Below are 17,833 nucleotides of genomic sequence, written 5' to 3' on the forward strand. Positions count from 1 at the left end.
TCAGTTCCCCGTCCCTAACTTTCAGCTCTGGGGGTTGTCTGAGGACAACTGGTCTTGGTATTGAAAACTGAGGCAAAGAAGGCATTGAGCACTTCTGCTTTTTCCTCATCCCCTGATACTACACTACCCTCTGCGTTCAGCAAATGATGGAGACTCTCCTTGACCCTCCTTTTACTGCCAATGTATTTATAGAAACTTTTTTTTATTATCTCTAACTGCAGTGGCCAAATCAAGTTCTAGTTGAGCTTTGGCGCTTCTAATCTTCTCCCTACATGACTTCACAACATCCCTATATTCCTCCCAAGTTACCTGGCCTCCCTTCCAGAGATGATATATTCTCTTTTTTTCCCCCTAAGCTCCACGCTAAGTTCTCTGTTTATCCAGGTTGGTCTTTTTCCCCCCGACGACTTGTCTTTCTATACATGGGGACAGGCTGCTCCTGAATATTTAACAATTCCATTTTAAAGTACATCCAACCTTCCTGGACTCGTTTGTCCTTCAGGAATGTCTCCCAAGGGACGCTGTCAATCAATCTCCTGAACAGGCTAAAGTCAGCCCGCCGGAACTCCAAGGTGGAAGTTCTGCTTGTGGCCCTCCTTACTTCACCCAGTATTGAAAACGCTAACATTTCCTGGTCACTATGCCCAAGAAGGCCACTGACCATCACATCACCCACTAGTCCTTCCCTGTTCACAAACAACAGGTCTAGCAGGGCACCTCCTCTAAAATCCTGAATGATATCATAATAGACTTTTATGGAGAATTTAAAACAAATCAAAATTCAAGGGGAAGGAGAGGAAAGGATTTAACAGAAAAATTTACAACAGCAGAAAGAACCAAAGCAAAAATGATAGCAAGAAAAAAACAAGATAAAGAAATTAAGATGAGTTATTAACAACCAAAGAGTATGTATGAGTAACAGTAATTCCAAAAATAAGCTGCAGATTTAGCGTGCAGTTTTCCAGAAGGTGCATTCATTTAACAAAACAAGAAATCTGAAACTTGTTAAATTCTAAAGTCACCAAATTTGGGGGCAGGGTGGGGGTGGAAGGAGGGGAACAAGTAAAGCAAGTAGTAGCTAGGCTAGGATTCTACAACATACAGTTTATTTACTCCCCTTTCTGCAAATGCAAAGAAGTGGAAAGAAGTCAAAAGCTTGAATAAATAAATGCTATGTAGTGGTTTGAGAGGACAGATTGTTAAGCAATAGGAAGAGAAACAATTTTATGCATTTTATGCAGTTCAGAACTCAAAAGCTGCAGCACCTTATTAACATAGTGCCTGGTCAGGTCTGCATGTGCTAGTGATATATTTTGTAGTGACAGTCCCCTTCATACCAGATGGACTTCTACAAACCTCACATTTAGAGTGACAAAGATGTGTTCTACAAAACTGTAAATCAAATTAGTGAGTGTTTACCGCATTTGCATTTAAAAATAATGGAGACAATACCTGTTCTGTTCCCAGGGGAACTTCTGTCTTCCCCAGAGATCCTTGGAGCTCTCTGTACTTTAGCCGCCTTTGCACTGCTGTTTATTACTTTAATGGTGGTTGGGGTAGCAGGCTGTACAGATGCTGGAATAATCTGCACCGCTGTAAAGCACAGAATGTTGCAGAACATCAATTATAAATTGCTGGCACAAAAAGAGGCATATATTATTTATTACCTGTATTATCATAACATCTAAGAGGTAATTTTTTCCTTTGCTAAAAAGACACACTGTATAAGTCACAATTTTAAGAATAATTTAAAGACTTTTTACCTCTTACAGTGGAAATTGTGGGTTTTGACTCGCAGTAGAGATGCCACATTACGGATAAAACATCAGCTTTAGTTTACTATCATGTGTATTACATGTTTCCATAAAAAACCACCAAACCCTCTCATGCCTTTGTTTTCATCTTTATGTTCTTCCCATATGACCTACCCTAATACACTTGTCTCCATAGTCACTGTACAACCCTCCACACCTGCTATTCAAACAGCAATTAAATACCCTTCTATTGCAATGGTACAAGAGGATGCAAATGCCCCACCCTAGGTGGCTTTAACTAGACACAAACCCAGGATGTAATATATGGTTTATCTATTTAACATATAAGCTGCTTAAAAGTCTTCGGAAAATCGATTAATTTTAATAATTGATGACAATGCTTCAGCTGGAAGAAGGAGTTTCAAATAACTGGAAAGTTACTTTAATGTATTCTTTCCAGTATTGGTTTCTAAGCAAGTCCTCTCTTCCACACTCCCTTTCAGTTTTTGAAAATGCTTTCTTTTGAAATTATAACATTTTAATATACATATTCATTAATGCAACATATAACCTAAAAAACCAGAACTACTCAAGACCTCAAATACATATCCTAAGCAGCTTATTTCAAGAGAGTGGAAAACCTACCGTCCAAAATGAAAGTTAGAAACAGTACAGCGCTAAACCTGCAAACAGTTAATTATGTGAATTAACAGCTTGCAGAAGTACTTACGCTGATCAATAGTAACAGTTGCTATTTCTCCAGAGTGCTCTTGGCTAGCCAACACATCTGCAAATTAAAAAAAAAAATATTTTGAAAAACTAGTAAGTTTTTATTTAACTCACAAATTTCAAGTCACATGAATATCAAAAACTTTCATATTTCATAGAGAAAAAAGTCTAAATTTGGTATCAGTCTGCCAGAGACATGCATAGCTTATGGTCTTAAGAGTAGAGACATTTCATGTCTGTCATTCAGATTTTAGAAATAAGGATGTACATGGTGAATTTCAAGGTATCTTATGCATTCTCCATCTTTAGCTATATCATGTAAATGAAGATGGAAATAGTCTGGTCTGCCATCCAAGCATGGTAAATCTGAAATGCACATATACATTATTGTATTATACACATGCAACGCATCACTTATCAGTTACGTTGGGTACAATCTAAGGATTTCATTGCCTATGCTTAATAACTTTGACTTCTATATGACACAGAGATGTACATTAAATAACTCACAATCAATATTTAATTATAAAACTGTCAAATTCAGGAGATGCACAAACTAAAAATCTTTACTGAAACAAAGGAGGAACCACCAGTCATTACTTTCTCCCTATTAGTTATGAAGTTTGATGAAAGACAGGCAGTGTTCAGTATGCAGACATGTTTCATAACAGCAGACATTCTCACTAATACCTCCTGTTATCTTGTATCGATGCCCTCATTTTGACTGCCAATATTAAATAGAGGAAAAACAACTGGTTTCATCTTTAAAGAATGGGGAGGGGAGCAGTGCAAGAAGACAGAGAGAGAGGTAAGCCAAATCAGTTACAGAAAATCTCCCATACACTTTCGAAGCAGCTCCAAATGGCTCCAGAGGATTTCTCCCCGCGGGACGCGCTGGAAGAAGTCTTCTTGACTGAGGCTGCAGAGCTCCCGCCCAGGAATGCTGAGTGCGTTGAGGTCAATATCCGTCATGCTGAACTCCTTCATCACCCACACCACCCAGTGAAGCACCTGGTCTGTTGACCACTGCACTGGGTCTGAGAAAAGAGACACAAAATGGCAAATCATCCCATTATACACTGCAAGGGTCCTCCTCACCGAGGATACAGAGCCAGCCCTTACTGTAACTGACAACAAGAACAAAAGACAAGTGGCTACAGATCCACAGCATTCAAACAGGACTAACCCACAGTTCGTTTTTTTGTATGACCCTCTCTGAAGGTCTTTTAAAAACTTTATTTCAGGGGTTTTTGTTGTCTATTTATTTATTTTTTAAAAAGGGCTTGCTTCTAGGCCAGTCCCTGCTGCTATACAGTTCAAGTCCAATGATAGTATGTTTTCAATTATATAATAACTTCCATAAAAGAAAATACCTAACACCAAGAAATGTAGTTACCATAACAAAATCTGACTGGATGGAAAGTTGACTCCTCTTAAAATGCTGATGGAGTGGTGGTGCTTGGTGGGGAGGTGGAAAGGGCAAAAAGGGGACTTTATTTAGCAAAAGCTTTTACATCAGAACTACATCCAACATTTCTCAAACACAGAAAAGGAATTATTTTTCTTTTTTCCACAGGTCTTTAGTTTCAAAAAAGAGCAGTCTCTCTCACACCAGGATGCTCTTACTCAAATATGTTGATCAGCATGTGATTATGATGAAATACTGCATTTTAAACTCATTCACATTATCCCACTTTCTAAATTATTTAAAATTGCCATCGTGCCAGGTTTGGCTGAGATGGAGTTGATTTTCTTTATAGCAGCCGATAAGGTCCCGTGTTTTAGGTTGGTGACCAAAACAGCGTTGGTAACACACTGATATTTTAGCTTGCACAGAGTCAAGGTGTGACTGATGAGGGTGGAATGTGATTCCCCTACAATGGAAGAAGGCTCAGAGCAGATGGGCCAGGGTGAAGTCCTCACATAGCTCAGAGAATCATGCAAAGAAGCAGACTTTATCTCAACAAAAAGGAGGCAGAGGGTGGCCTTTCTTTTAGATAACCAGGTATCAACAGCAGAGTGGATCAGCTCGTGGTGTAAATGTCTCTCTGAGTCAGCCAGAGCAGCATGGGGGGAGTGAATACATCACTCAGTCCAACAGAGTACCCAAACTAGACAAATAGCAAAAGAATTCAAAGGAGAGCAATGGGCTTGGGGTGGTTTCAACCCACGTATTCCTTCCTGGCAACTGGGGACACCCAACATCGTGATGATGAGTATATTATATAGACACCAATAATGAGAACTGCATTGGTATTGTGATTGAACAATCTATTGCAATTGCTGTATTTTTCTAAGTGTAATTTACTTTTGTATTGTGTTTTTAGTATAATTTGTATCACTCTGCAAAATCAGAAATCCCACGTAACATCAACCATCTTCAAGTAAATTTGATATTAAACATTACAGCCTCCACAATGAAATATCTAAAAGGACCTGGTCAGAGAGTATTGGACTCTGATCAGGCCCTTCTGTGTTTCTCACTCAGCCACCCCAGCGAGTAGGCTGGGGGTGCGCAAGAAACTGGGAGAGGACGCAGCCAGGACAGCTTATTAAATTGTCTTTATCTTTACCAATGGTTCACTGGGTTTTTTTTTTTTAAATTCGCGTTGGCCCTTTTGATTCTTTCCCCCAGGCCTCAGGAGGGGAAGTGACCAAGTGATAGGACGAAGGTTCATCTGCCAGCTGGGGTCAACCCACCACACAGGTGGGCTAATAAATAAACATGCGCTGTATATATATATATGTAGATAAAACTGTAAAACAGTAAGTGTAATACACCACACCTAGAAAGACTACATTAAATAAACTATTAAAATAAGATTTGATACAGTAGGACCCAACGCATGCCTGTATTTGAATCAAACAAGCCACAGCATCATGTTTTGGGACGCCTGTTTAACATCACAGCGGAACAGAACATGCACATCATTTAATGACAGTGCCAAACACACAACTCACACAGCAGAAGAACACGCAGAAACGGTAACAAGTAACTCAAAATATGTGCAATACATGATTTGTTGACTAGAAGATATTTTAACTTAAAAAGTCTGTTGTTCCAAGCAGTACTTGTGTGAGCAAGCTAGAAAGAGGAGGGGTAAATCTCAGCACCATCTTCAAAACTTTGCTAACGGTGTATGCAATGTATTGAAACATGTCAACGAGTAGGAACTAGAAATAGAAACTGAAGCAGGGATATTTACTTTCATTTCTCAAGGGCAAAAAACAGGAGCAGAACAATCAGGTATTTTTAAATTACAATACCCCACACAGATGTCACCTTGACAAGTTTTTATTTTAAGAATTAATGAAAGTAAAGCTTTCTAAGCCTATAAACATTATCTAGGAGCCACAAATTCCATTTTGCTTAACAAAGGACAGTAACATTGCATCACTTTTCACTGATGCTACATAAAACCATGCTATGTAATCCTTTGGGAAAAGCCACACCAAAAGGATTTTGGTCTTCAAAGCATTACCAGCAGTGAATTTTCAACAAAAAGCTGCTAATTTGTTCTCATTGACAGAACATAATCTGCAAGGTAACATGAATCATTACTTTCTCTAACCAGTTCCATGGTTTCTAAGGTTTCTGCTGCTCCCTCTTCTGGCTTTATTTCTCATATCAATTAGTATTTTCCCTCTTCCTAGGGACCTTTGCAATGGTACCAAATTTTTGGATTCCGTTAGCAGAAATACCTTTAATAACTAAGAATTCGTAATCTCTAGTAAAACCCACCAAAATATAACACACAGGGAAAGCCACAACATTTTAAAGACCTGCTAAAAGCTAATTTTCCATTTGCAGCAGAACAGAGAAACCTGCAAGGAGGTAAGGATGAAGATACTGAACCACTACCTTTCTGGATGATGATTATTTACTGACTGGACTTTTAATATCATCATATCCTGTCTTTTGAAAAGATTCAAGGAATAATTTCAGATGAATCATTTCAGAGAACTTCACAGAACCAAGCCCCACAACTCTCTGAAGGAAAATGGCCTCTTTTTCTGTTTTTAAAGATGTATATCTATAAACGCTGGGGGGAGGGGAAAGGCTTTTTTGAGGGGCTGCATAAGAACCTTAAGAACATTCTTTATTCTCGGGAACTTCAGACTATCATAATGCAGAACACTTAGCGGTGCCTTATTTCAACCCAAGTCCCTGCAACATCAACTCAGACAACATTTAAAATTTTATTCTTTCTAGGAAGGCAGTTTAGCACATTTTTCTCACATCAAGAGAACGCTGTTATTCTTAATACAGAGATCTCTGCCGTAATGAACTAGTACGATCTTTCTGGAAAATCTGCACTCTCATGACACAGACGACATTAAACTTTCAAAGTCACAGTTAAGGGTTATAGGGTTTTCTTAAAGCAGCAACATTATTAAAGTTTAACAACTACTTTATTCAATACAACAACAACATGGTTTTAAGTAATTTTCTTCGTATACTAATGGGAGATCATGCTGAAACATCACCCTCATATTTGTTTTCAAACATTCTGCATCAAATCCTTGATTACCAACAGACATAGCATGATGAAAACTATTTTGGAAGTGCTTGCCAATAAGAACAACAGAAAGACATGAAAAAGTCATTGCTTTAGTTATCAGAAACACGTTCAAAATATTGGCAAACTGCATGTCCTGCAAAGACCTGTGACTTCACCAGAATTCTTTAACACTTCCAAATATCCCACTTGCCAAATATATTCCAGTTTTGCAGGTCTGCTTAGATACTACAGCTTCGTGTGCGGAATATGCCTTGACAGTGCATCTCTGCAAGTCACAACAAGCAACTCAGCTGGATAATCTCCTGAATGTGATGTAGGTCTAAAACCCACAGTTTCAGTTCAATCCTAAGCAGGCATTCAGAGATGCTTTTGCTAAGCTAACATTAAATTAGCAGCCTGCTAAGTGACAACTTTAATCCAAAAGTGATGACGATCTACCACAATACTTGTATTCAGTTCATCATCTTTTTCCACTATATTGAAGTATGGCTTTCTATTCAAAATCTGATTTAACATCATACTCAGCATCCTACAACCTATCAACAATTTGCTTCAGTATCTTTAGAGGCAATCCCCACCAAGTACTGAGTCTAGCTCAAATTCAGACACACATGAAAGAGAGCTTCATCACTAACACACACACATTTTTAAGGAGGGGAGGAAGAAGAAAACTGCTTTCTGAAAACTGCAATGACAAGAAGGTTATGAAGCAAAAAGCACTATTTTATTAAAATTATTACAAGCATTCATTCTACTTCTCTTTAGCCTTCTCTTACGCAGATGTTGCATTGTACTTACCCATACCATAAGGAGCCTTCTCTGAGGTACTGGAGCACTTCAACTATATAACCAAAATTAATGATCATTTTGGAAAAAACACCAAACCCCCAAATGAACAGAAGAACCCAGCCCCTACCCAAACACACGTACACACAGTCACAGAGAGTCATGTATTATTACCATAGGGTATGCCAAGGCGCTCCTGCTCCTTTCGGTAGCCTTCCAACGCAGCAGCCCATCGTGTCACCTGTTCAGAGGTTTCATCTGAAATTGTTGTAATATGTTTTGTTCCATCCAAGGTTATCACTTGAGCTTCCTCAACAAGGTGAGCTTCAGCCTCTGCATGATGAGCATCTGGATCTATCACCACTTCTACAGTCTCCACAGGTTTCACAATTTCAAGGATGTTTAACTTGGGCTCTATCCCTACGTATAGAAAGAACAAACACAAAACTTACAGATAGCAATGCAAATACGACAACAACATTGATTTAGAGCTTTCCGATTAACAAGTGTTAGCATACTTAGGAAAGAAGCATGACACAAAAGCATCCTCAAACTTCTGCAAGTGTCCTAAATTAGAGTGACATACACTATTATACAGTATATACTTTAGTAAGGTGAACAGAAAGCTGTCCCTCTTTCCTCCCCCACTATTACAGCTTCCTGTTCTATGAAGGTGATCCATTTCACATTTCTTGAACAGAATGTTCAGCATGTGGGCATGAAGAACAAGTACTACGGTCTGTAGGAAATAACATCTTGGTCTGTAGGAAATATACCAAGCCAAAGGAAAAAAAAAAAAAAAGCAACCCCCGCCCCTCCAAAAAACAGAACAAGCATCCAGCATTCCAGCATCCACCTGTTTCCTCCAACTAAGAGGCATTTCTTTCAGCCTTTACAATATTTCCCTGGTATCTCTGGGGTCTACACACAGGAGTTAATATTTTCTTTCAGTACCCTGAGAAGAGTAGTGTGTACAACAACAAGTTAAAAGACAATTAGAAAATTCTTCATGTTTTAAGCTTTATCAACTACTTGTGTTTTGGTTTTATGTCTGGAATTTAAGATATTAAACCATGTAGTTGGAAGATATGTCTGTATTCATTCTGCAGCAATAAAGAACGCATTCAGTAATGCTACTAATGTTTTGTATCACCACCTTCTCTCTCATCTTCTGAGAAGGTATTTTGTCCAACTGGTGCCTCACCAAATTTCTGACATGCTATAGAAGATTTTTCTTGTCATTATAATATAGTAAACAGAAAAAAAAACTCCTTCCATTTTTGTGACATATAATTTCCATTATAATAACAACGAACAATCACACTTCTTTAAGAGATGTTTATCAAACATATTTGCACATTAAAAAAAAAAATCTGTAAAACTCCATTTTATTATGGAAATAATAACTTGGAAAACCTTGACTAGGGTTAGGCAGTTGAAAGTAGGATTCATGGAACATCACATGGCCAGAACAACTTGAGTATCTTGTGCTATAAGGTATTACTTTGTGTCCCTTCCACCTAATCTATGTTAAAGCTCAATGCGAGATGGTAGATTCTGTAGGTAATGGTCTTAAAAGCTAAAACCAAAACCCATTCAGAGTTTATAAGGAAAAACAAATGGGAGTACTTACCTGTAGTACAAGTCAGAACAAACTAAGTATTTTTCAGACAAGTATTCCTCTAGACTTTAAAAGTAATTCAGTTTGAGAAAAATATTAGAAAGGGAACACTACAGACTGTAAGTACAACATCCAGCAATATGAAATTAAGCGAAAACAGATGTAGAAACCAGTAAGTGGTTGAATAGATGAAGAAACAAATATGAAGAAAAAACAAACAAGTACCTTACTTAGGAGAGTGTTTTATCTAGGCCATCTAAGATTAACTTGTGCAGCACAGGCTTGTTTTAAAGTCAAACAGAAATGGCTAAGGGAAAACACTAAGGGTTAAGATTCTATTTTTGATTCTTCAAAAAAGAAAGTAAAGAAAAAAAATCTTCTAGAAAGGAACAGTTCACTATTGCTCAACAAAGTAATTCACTGTCTGTCAAATAACTACATGTCAAAAGAACCGCGTATCTACTGTTTTATCCATAATTGCAAACATGGAGATCAAAGTGATGAGACTCTGTAGAGGAATCAGCTTATAAGTAAAAATGTTGTGAAGTAATAGTCTGCCACCTAACCTACCGCAACGTTAGATCAACATTAATTCACTGGGTTTGTCTGCTTCTCTTCTCACATCTCTCCCTTTACCTACGGCATAAGAAAACAGGTGTCTAGTCTTCCTTGGACAGCACGTTAAGTTGTGGAACACCACGTGACAATGTCACACACCCCAGAAGTATAAACTGGTGCAAAAAGTACAAAAATTCAAGGACATTAGCTATGAAGACATACCCAGATGTTGCCAGTACAAGTCCCTTCACTGCTAACTGTGTGAAGCTAGAGAATATACTAGGGTTAAGACTGACCTACAGGCAACCTGTATTTTTTTTCCTTGAAATGTCTAGTATTAACTACAGCCAGGCACAGGACATTAGTCAAACTGCACCTTTAATCTAAATCAGTATGTTTCATTTCACTTATGAATAGTTCTTTTATATACTAAAAATAGTAAAAGCCTAGATATTGCAAAAAACAGTTCAGAAACCACAGTCAAATGAGAATTTACACATTTAAAATAGGACTTAGACTTCAGCTACCTAAATCCAAAGAACCTTTTGTGCTTAACCAACACTTAGTCCCAACATCTGTGTAATTATCTATAGTACAGCTACATACACATGCTCAGAAATTCTCAAAGCAGCTAGACACTAATCTCTTACGGCAGTCAAGCATTTAAAAATTAGGTGGAACAACATCTGTTTGGGAAAACGTTAATCTTGCAGGTGTGCTTTGGGTGTGTGTAACAGACAGAACTGAGCTCAACACAAACAGCAGCTACAGACACTTTCATTGACAAACACAGCCTTGACTTGTTTGTGTATGTGGTACATGTACACCTTAAATGGCAGGCTAACTGGACTACCATTCGTATACTTTGCAAATAAGAAACAGCAAGCAAAACTACATTGTCCACCTCCATAACACAAGTCTCTCTCCTCCTATTGTTCAAACCGAGGACTGTCAGAGATCACTGCCCTCATTCTAGCCCTTTCAATCTAGTATCTCTGTCTCCCACAGCTCATCTGAAAAAAGTGTGGTAAGCACTTCCATTCAAGCTTACCACTGATTACTGCTAGCTGAACTCTATATATCATACAAGTTGGGGAAAAATAAAAATAAACAATTCAAGACTCTTTCAATACCTCATCCATAAAAGAAAAATATGCAGACGGCTTAAGAAGCTGTTTTATCCCTCTGGCTCAAAGGGACACTGCAGTCAGACTAACAAGTCCATTTCCCTGTTAGCGATACAAACATCTTCCTTTTATTATTTATATCCATGCTGTTTGTTTTCCAATATTCTGTCCTGCCATAGTTTACTTGCCTTCCACAGACAGATTTGCTTAAGTGTCAAGTATCATGGTCTGAAAAACAACACTGAGGATCACTCTGAAGTGATACAATAGTACTTAATACTCAGGTGCTTCCTTCTCAGGAGAGAGAAGGAAAAAAAAAAAGGCAGCTCCTTGTGCTATATGGTCATGTACCTCAGTGTTACATTAAAAAAGAAAAAAACCAAAACACAGGAAGAAAATGGAAGGTAATAGCGAAGATATTTATCACCTGCACCCTTTTGAAAATGGAAGTCTGAACACTGGATACTGCAAGTTACTGGGCATGAATTAAGAGCAGTTATTCTAGTTCCCTGAAGGATATTTCTGCTCTTTAAAACCAGAAAGGTCGTTCAATCCCCATTACATACAGGGCACTGAGGATTCAACCTAGCACCAGCCACCTCACACCCAGCATTAAATGCAAATCATCAGTCTTACTTAATACTGTTAATATAAAACAGAAAATCTTTCTTCTGTTTAATCTACACTGAAGCCCCAAGCAAACAAAACGTGCCCCCCAAGTTTTGCTAATCTGCTTTGCTGACATAACTCAAAACAGATAATCAAAGATACCCCACTCCAGTAGCAACTTGTTGTCACTGTTTGTTTGAAAGTACGGCAACAAACATCTGCAGCTGTTCCTGGAGCCCACATGAACGTTGTTTTCAGTGAATCGTGGCAGTCCTTCCACTCAAGACATGTGGAGGGGGCAAAGGAGAAGAACAGGACAAAAGCAAAACAATGAAGCTACTAATTCCTGAGGATTTGACAAGGAGAAATCCTATCATACCTGATAATACAAATAAAAACTATGTATCAACCCACCTGGTTAATGCTCCTCTGTCACAACAGTTTACTATGACTTCCCATCCAAAGAACACAGACAATAGATAGCGATCCCAGCCTTTCATACCAATTTTCACTTAGCTACATACACTCATAAACTAATCGTTCATGAAGCACACAAGCTCACTCACCTCACAAAGATGAAACTGTTGCCTACCTAGACAAAAATCTTCTGCCTGTTTAGATCCTTAGTCTCGTAACTGTCACTATTTGACTCTCATTTGTTTGTTTGGTTGGTTTTTGTTTGGCAGGGGTTTTTTCGTTTGGGGTTTTTTGTTTTACTTAGAAATTGATATGAAGGGTCTCGTAACTGTCACTATTTGACTCACATTTGTTTGTTCGGTTGGTTTTTGTTTGGCAGGGGTTTTTTTTGTTTGGGGGTTTTTGTTTTACTTAGAAATTGATATGAAGTTACTATAAAAAAACATTTCAAATAGCATTAGTCCATGACATTTATTTTAATTACTACTACTTATAACCACAGTACACAATGAAAGAGACATTCTGAAGCTATGTGATCATTCAGTGATTTTTCTCAATTTTACAGCTAGAAGTAGTAGGGGATTAGGTTTGCTCACAAGCACTCCAACAGTATTAGTTTGTCTGTACAACAGACAAACGTAACTGCTTACCTTGCCTAGATATTACTTGCACACTGAGTTGCACTGTTCCGTCGGTTTTTACTCCTTGATCAAAAAGACTTCGATCTGGGTCCAGCTTGATAAGAGAAAAAAAAATTAAAAATATGTATTAGTCTCACAGTTATAAGAAACTTATTCTCCTTTAAACTTTAGAAACACTTAGTGTCTGCAGCAAGTTCTCTGAAGAAGCGTGCAAATATTTTTAGTACTATGTAGAGCTAGTACGTGACAAAGAATTTGATCGGAATTTGAAAGTTGCCACTCTGTTCTGTTTAAGGTAGTTTCACTTACAGGGACATTTTTTAACCTACATAAAGCAATGCAATACCTGGAAGTACCTTCAATTCGTGAAAAGTATCTACGGTTCCTTTTCTCAGTTTTTAACACCTTCATAAAAATTCCTGTCTTTAAAGCAATATCCTCCCTGTTGTTTCTGGAGAAGCCACAGATGTCTGATTAAAACTACAAATAAAACATGCAGCTAAACACAATGCGAAACTGTTACACTGTCTAACATGTGGTGATGTCTATAAAAATGAGGGGGGTGGATTTCTTGAGTAATGTTTTGCTATCTATGCACCTGAATAGTATAAAAACCTTCTTGCTTTATTCAGATTCAAACCAAGATTAGACTCACGGAAGTTCAGGCAGCAACAAACACTGTGGGCTACCTCAAGAGAAGACAGTATTGTCATTGCCCTCATTCTTCTTTCACTTGCAAGGTGGTAATTTTTCGTTTTCTTACCCTCACCCCAGGAACGCCGAAAGTATTCTGATTTTATTCACACTGAGTTAGTGTGTACATATTAAATGGTATGATGATAATGAATCCGACATAAAATTAAACTCTTAATTGTAATTAATATACCAAATGAAGCATGAATTCCACATACAATGGAAGAAAGGGACAAAGCATGTAAAATGCTTCTTCATTAAGAGGTTAAATCTTTCATAGCCCTTCAATTTACCTGGATATCTTGCAGACAGATTTCATGTGCATCCAGGGAACACTGCAGCCTGGGTTCCAGCAACTTCTTAAGATTTCCAATTGGTTCATTGATGTCAATAGCTTGACTCACAAATTCTGCTGTGGTGTAGGTTTGCTCAACAATGCTTAAAAATTAAATTAACACAACAAATCATTACCTACCTGTTAATACAGTAGGTATAGAAAAGCTTAAAACCAGAAATAAACTACATAAAAGGTAATACTGACTCTGAAATCTTAATACCATGCAGAAAAACTCAGCTTGAGTTGAGAGCAAATTACTAACTTTGGTCCCATTGATTTTACAGTTCTTTTACCCTGTTGCTGTTAAAAAGCTAGGTTAAGTACCAAGATTATTTTCAGATCACTGCTTACAAAAGCATAAGTCACGATTAGCATATTATACATTATTAACTCGCATGTAAACAAATTCTATTTGTCTTGTCCAGACTGTATTTAAAAGATAATCAAGTTTGAAACAAACACAGAAACTTAGCAGATAGGGAAAAAAGAAGGAAAAAATGTCCACCACTCTCATACAGAGTAATTGCCCATGTCTTTTCACCAGACACCACAAGGACAAGGTTAACGCATATAAGAGACAACCAGAAGGAACTACAGCAACAGGGAGCCTTGAAGGAAACATTAGTCATGGCTGTCCTGCACTAAAATGATGAGGGAGAATTGGCGCAGACATTCGGAAACATCAATGTTATGGGACTCGCATCTTACCAACAACCTCAGACAGTCGGTCTCTCTACATTTACACAAAAGGAAATCAGAAAGTATAAAGAAAGTATACATAGTCAGTTTGTAAGTAGTGAAAATATACAAGAAGCTCTGAATAAAATCAAACTAATATGTGGTTTGGAATCAGTTCTCCAAAACAGGTTCTTAAGAGCAGGTCACCTACCAGCCTCAGCTATTTCTATCCAATGCATTAAATGCCCCTCAGTGCTTTCAAAAACAGTTATAAATATTAGGAGGAAATATATAAATATATATAAATATTAGGAAGAGAAAAACCCAGGTTGACCTAATTAAGTCAAAAGATATCAGACTTCAGTATCTACCATTTCAATGGCCATAACAATATAGTCAACAGATACAGAACATCATTTCTGCTCCGTTAAAACCAAATGACCCACTGTAACAGTAAAGCAATGGACTGGAGAAACTGAAAGGTTCATCTCAATTACAGAAGGATACACTGAAGCTGAAAGGTTTGCAGCATGTACATGTACACATATTCCTACAGACATGAAAGTACGGGAAGAGAACTACTAAGAATGTAGCAAGAGGTAAACAAAACGGTTTGGGATTTAAGCAATTAAGATTGAAGAACATGATAGCACTACACTGGTTTCCTATAGTGGCTACAGTTCCACTTCAAGAAAACCACCGTTTAGTTAGATAAGAAACAGAAAAACTGAAGAGAGCACAACCAAAACTAAGAACTTCGTATCCAGTAAGAAAGTTGAAAAACTGTTGAAACAATCAACAGCAGGATTACAGAGATCATACTGAGCCAGTTACTTCTGCCAGTTTAAAGTTGCTTCTCTCGTCTAGCTAGAAAACACTCGTACTTATTTCATAACCATGGCCATCTCTGAAGTGTTACGCAATACCCAGTTATAAATCTGAGTAACCAAACTTACTGCGTGCAGCCACAAATCTAAAACCAATTAAAGAAAACAAATAAGTAAATGAATTGCAGCCTGAGGACCCCAAAAAAGCAAAGGCGGTACATACCTTTCCTCAGTGCATTCCTGATTCTCAGTTCCATCGATTTCTATCTCTATCAGCTCCTCTGCCTCTCTCTTAGTCATGGCTAAAATGTCTTAAGAACAGAGCTATGAATAGAAAATAATATTTTTTGTAAGTCACAGACCAACAAAAGTAGATGATGGGTTGTATCCTACCAAACATTTGTTAAACCAAATACCAGGATAGCTTTTTAAAGACAAGAATTCATCTAAAAAATAAAGCCAAAAGCTAATACATATTTCACAAAATAGATGACGATACCTGTTCCTCAAACAAACGTTCTTGGGGCAAATCCAGGACTATAAAGGGACATTAGCACAGAGCCCAAAGCCTGATTTTCTTGGAGGCATCCAAATTTACTGAATGTTTTTGTTATGGGCCAGCTACAGCCTTTAGTGGCTGGCTGCAAAGAACTTTCGAAAAGTCTTTGAAAGTTAGGCGTATTTTGCCATCTAGATTCAGCTACATACTACTACCTTCCTAGCAAGGCTGAAAGACGCTGCTTATAAATTTAAGCAGCATTTTACATGAAATGCTGCAACAGGAAGCGAGATAGGAGATCCATGATTTCCTCATAGGTAAATAAACTCAACAATAAAGTGTTTATTGGCTCTCCCATCTTTTCACCCATCCCTCTCACAGGCAATCGATCACTTGATGATATATGTATAATGAATGCATCTTGTTAAATCCCAAATTAATGCAGGATGTTAGCAATTAAAAGGAAAGCTATTCTGTGATGATATTCTCCTTGACAGTGCAGATTTTCATGCCCTGTAGACTACTGGTGTCTCTTGGAACGTAAGGGGGAAAGAACTACAGCATTTGGTCTGTAAAGACATATTTTGTATAAAATTATCATGTTTCACGAACCATCCCATACATTGTAAGTATGAAATACATATGATAAAGAACTGGGTCAAATGATATCAACAAATTAGCAAGGTTTCCACTCTGGAATCATTCTTTCCCAGGGACTACTCTATCCCAAACCCAACTGTTAATACGAGAATTTATTAAATACAAGTTAATAAGAGAACATATTAAACTTTAAAACTCAAAAGGAATAGTAACCAACTACATAAAAAAAAAGAGGATGAAATTCATTATGAAAAGGAATACATTATGAAAGAAAGAGGATGAATAACATCATGAAATCATGTAAAGTCATTCACAGTTCAGAGAAACCTAACAGGGAACATTATTCAGTCTTTCCTATGCTAGAATAGAGAGACTTCTGATAATATAAACATTCCACGTGAAGTCTAGTGAAATTTGTTGCTACAGGATGATGCAGAGCTCGAAAGCGTACATAGGTGCAGATGGGACCAAGCTTCCTGCACCTTCCCTGAAGGCTATCGAGAAACAAGAGAACTCAGCCTGGCTGGCTAGGAGGGTCAATGTGGTAACAATACTACAACAGCAGCATTTGTTCGGAGGAACAGACAAAACTCTGCTTAATTTGTTTAAAGTACAGCCTACTGATTTCTGTTTGTTCTTATTTTTCCTTCCACCTAAAAAGCCTTATCTGTTACCTGAGAAGGAATCTGACCATAACGCCCAACACAGACCTCCGCTAACGTAACAGAAAGCACCTGTCAACAGAGCCTTTCTTCCCCCTGCAGGACAGCCCAGTGCTAGCCCAGTATCTCTTACGGTTTGGCTTTTGCAGTTAGGGGAGAAGCCTCACTGTTCTGTTAAGATCTATCTTTTCTTTTCCGTAGAACACAAGCAATTAAGCAAGTAACAAGCCCATCATGATATGGGCACACGCTCTACTAGTAGAATTAGCGTTTGTTATCCTACCAGGTAATGGTGAAGTGGGGGCAACTACTGGAGCACGTATGAACTATCAGCTGACACTGAGGCCCGATCACTGGAGGTACTTGTGCTCCGGTGTTCGTGCAGCATTTGGTACTATCCGTCCCTATTACTCAAATCGCAAATACCAACACAAACTAGGTAACAAAGCGGACAACCTATCCTTTACAGATCAGCTTTTACCAGTTATCAGCCAGTTCGGATTTAAGACAAAGACGGCGGACCACTAACGGGGGTGGAGTCATGCCAGATTTCAGACCAACAGTCGGAAAATAACCCGAACTGGGAGAAGTGGTTGTGCAGCACGTACCGGGCCGAACACCAGGAAACAAACTCCGCAAGACGCCAAATACCCTCTTACGTTTCCACCCAAAAAAACCCCGTTCTTACACGCGGAGATAAGTTTTTACGCCCCGGGGAGGACTCACGGACCTCGGCCCGGGCTCCCGGCAGGCCCGGCCCCGGGAGAGCCTC

The 17,833-nt window shown here is 38.2% G+C and overlaps 1 protein-coding gene across 1 annotated transcript; it reads right to left on the reverse strand.

The window, feature by feature from the left end:
• Nucleotides 1-477: 477 nt before the first annotated feature.
• On the reverse strand, nt 478-15,600 carry LOC104156451 (GA-binding protein alpha chain-like; the record flags this gene model as incomplete). The annotated part of the gene is made up of 8 exons (XM_009705606.1): nt 15,524-15,600; nt 13,752-13,896; nt 12,775-12,859; nt 7,967-8,212; nt 3,326-3,520; nt 2,485-2,541; nt 1,453-1,593; nt 478-750 (listed from the first exon to the last, which is right to left on the reverse strand). Coding segments are annotated over exons 1-8 (1,219 nt in total), but the record flags the coding sequence as incomplete, so codon positions are not given.
• Nucleotides 15,601-17,833: the final 2,233 nt, after the last annotated feature.

The sequence above is a fragment of the Cariama cristata genome, unplaced genomic scaffold (assembly GCF_000690535.1).
Source record: "Cariama cristata isolate BGI_N322 unplaced genomic scaffold, ASM69053v1 scaffold8948, whole genome shotgun sequence".
In the NCBI taxonomy this organism is placed as follows: domain Eukaryota; kingdom Metazoa; phylum Chordata; class Aves; order Cariamiformes; family Cariamidae; genus Cariama; species Cariama cristata.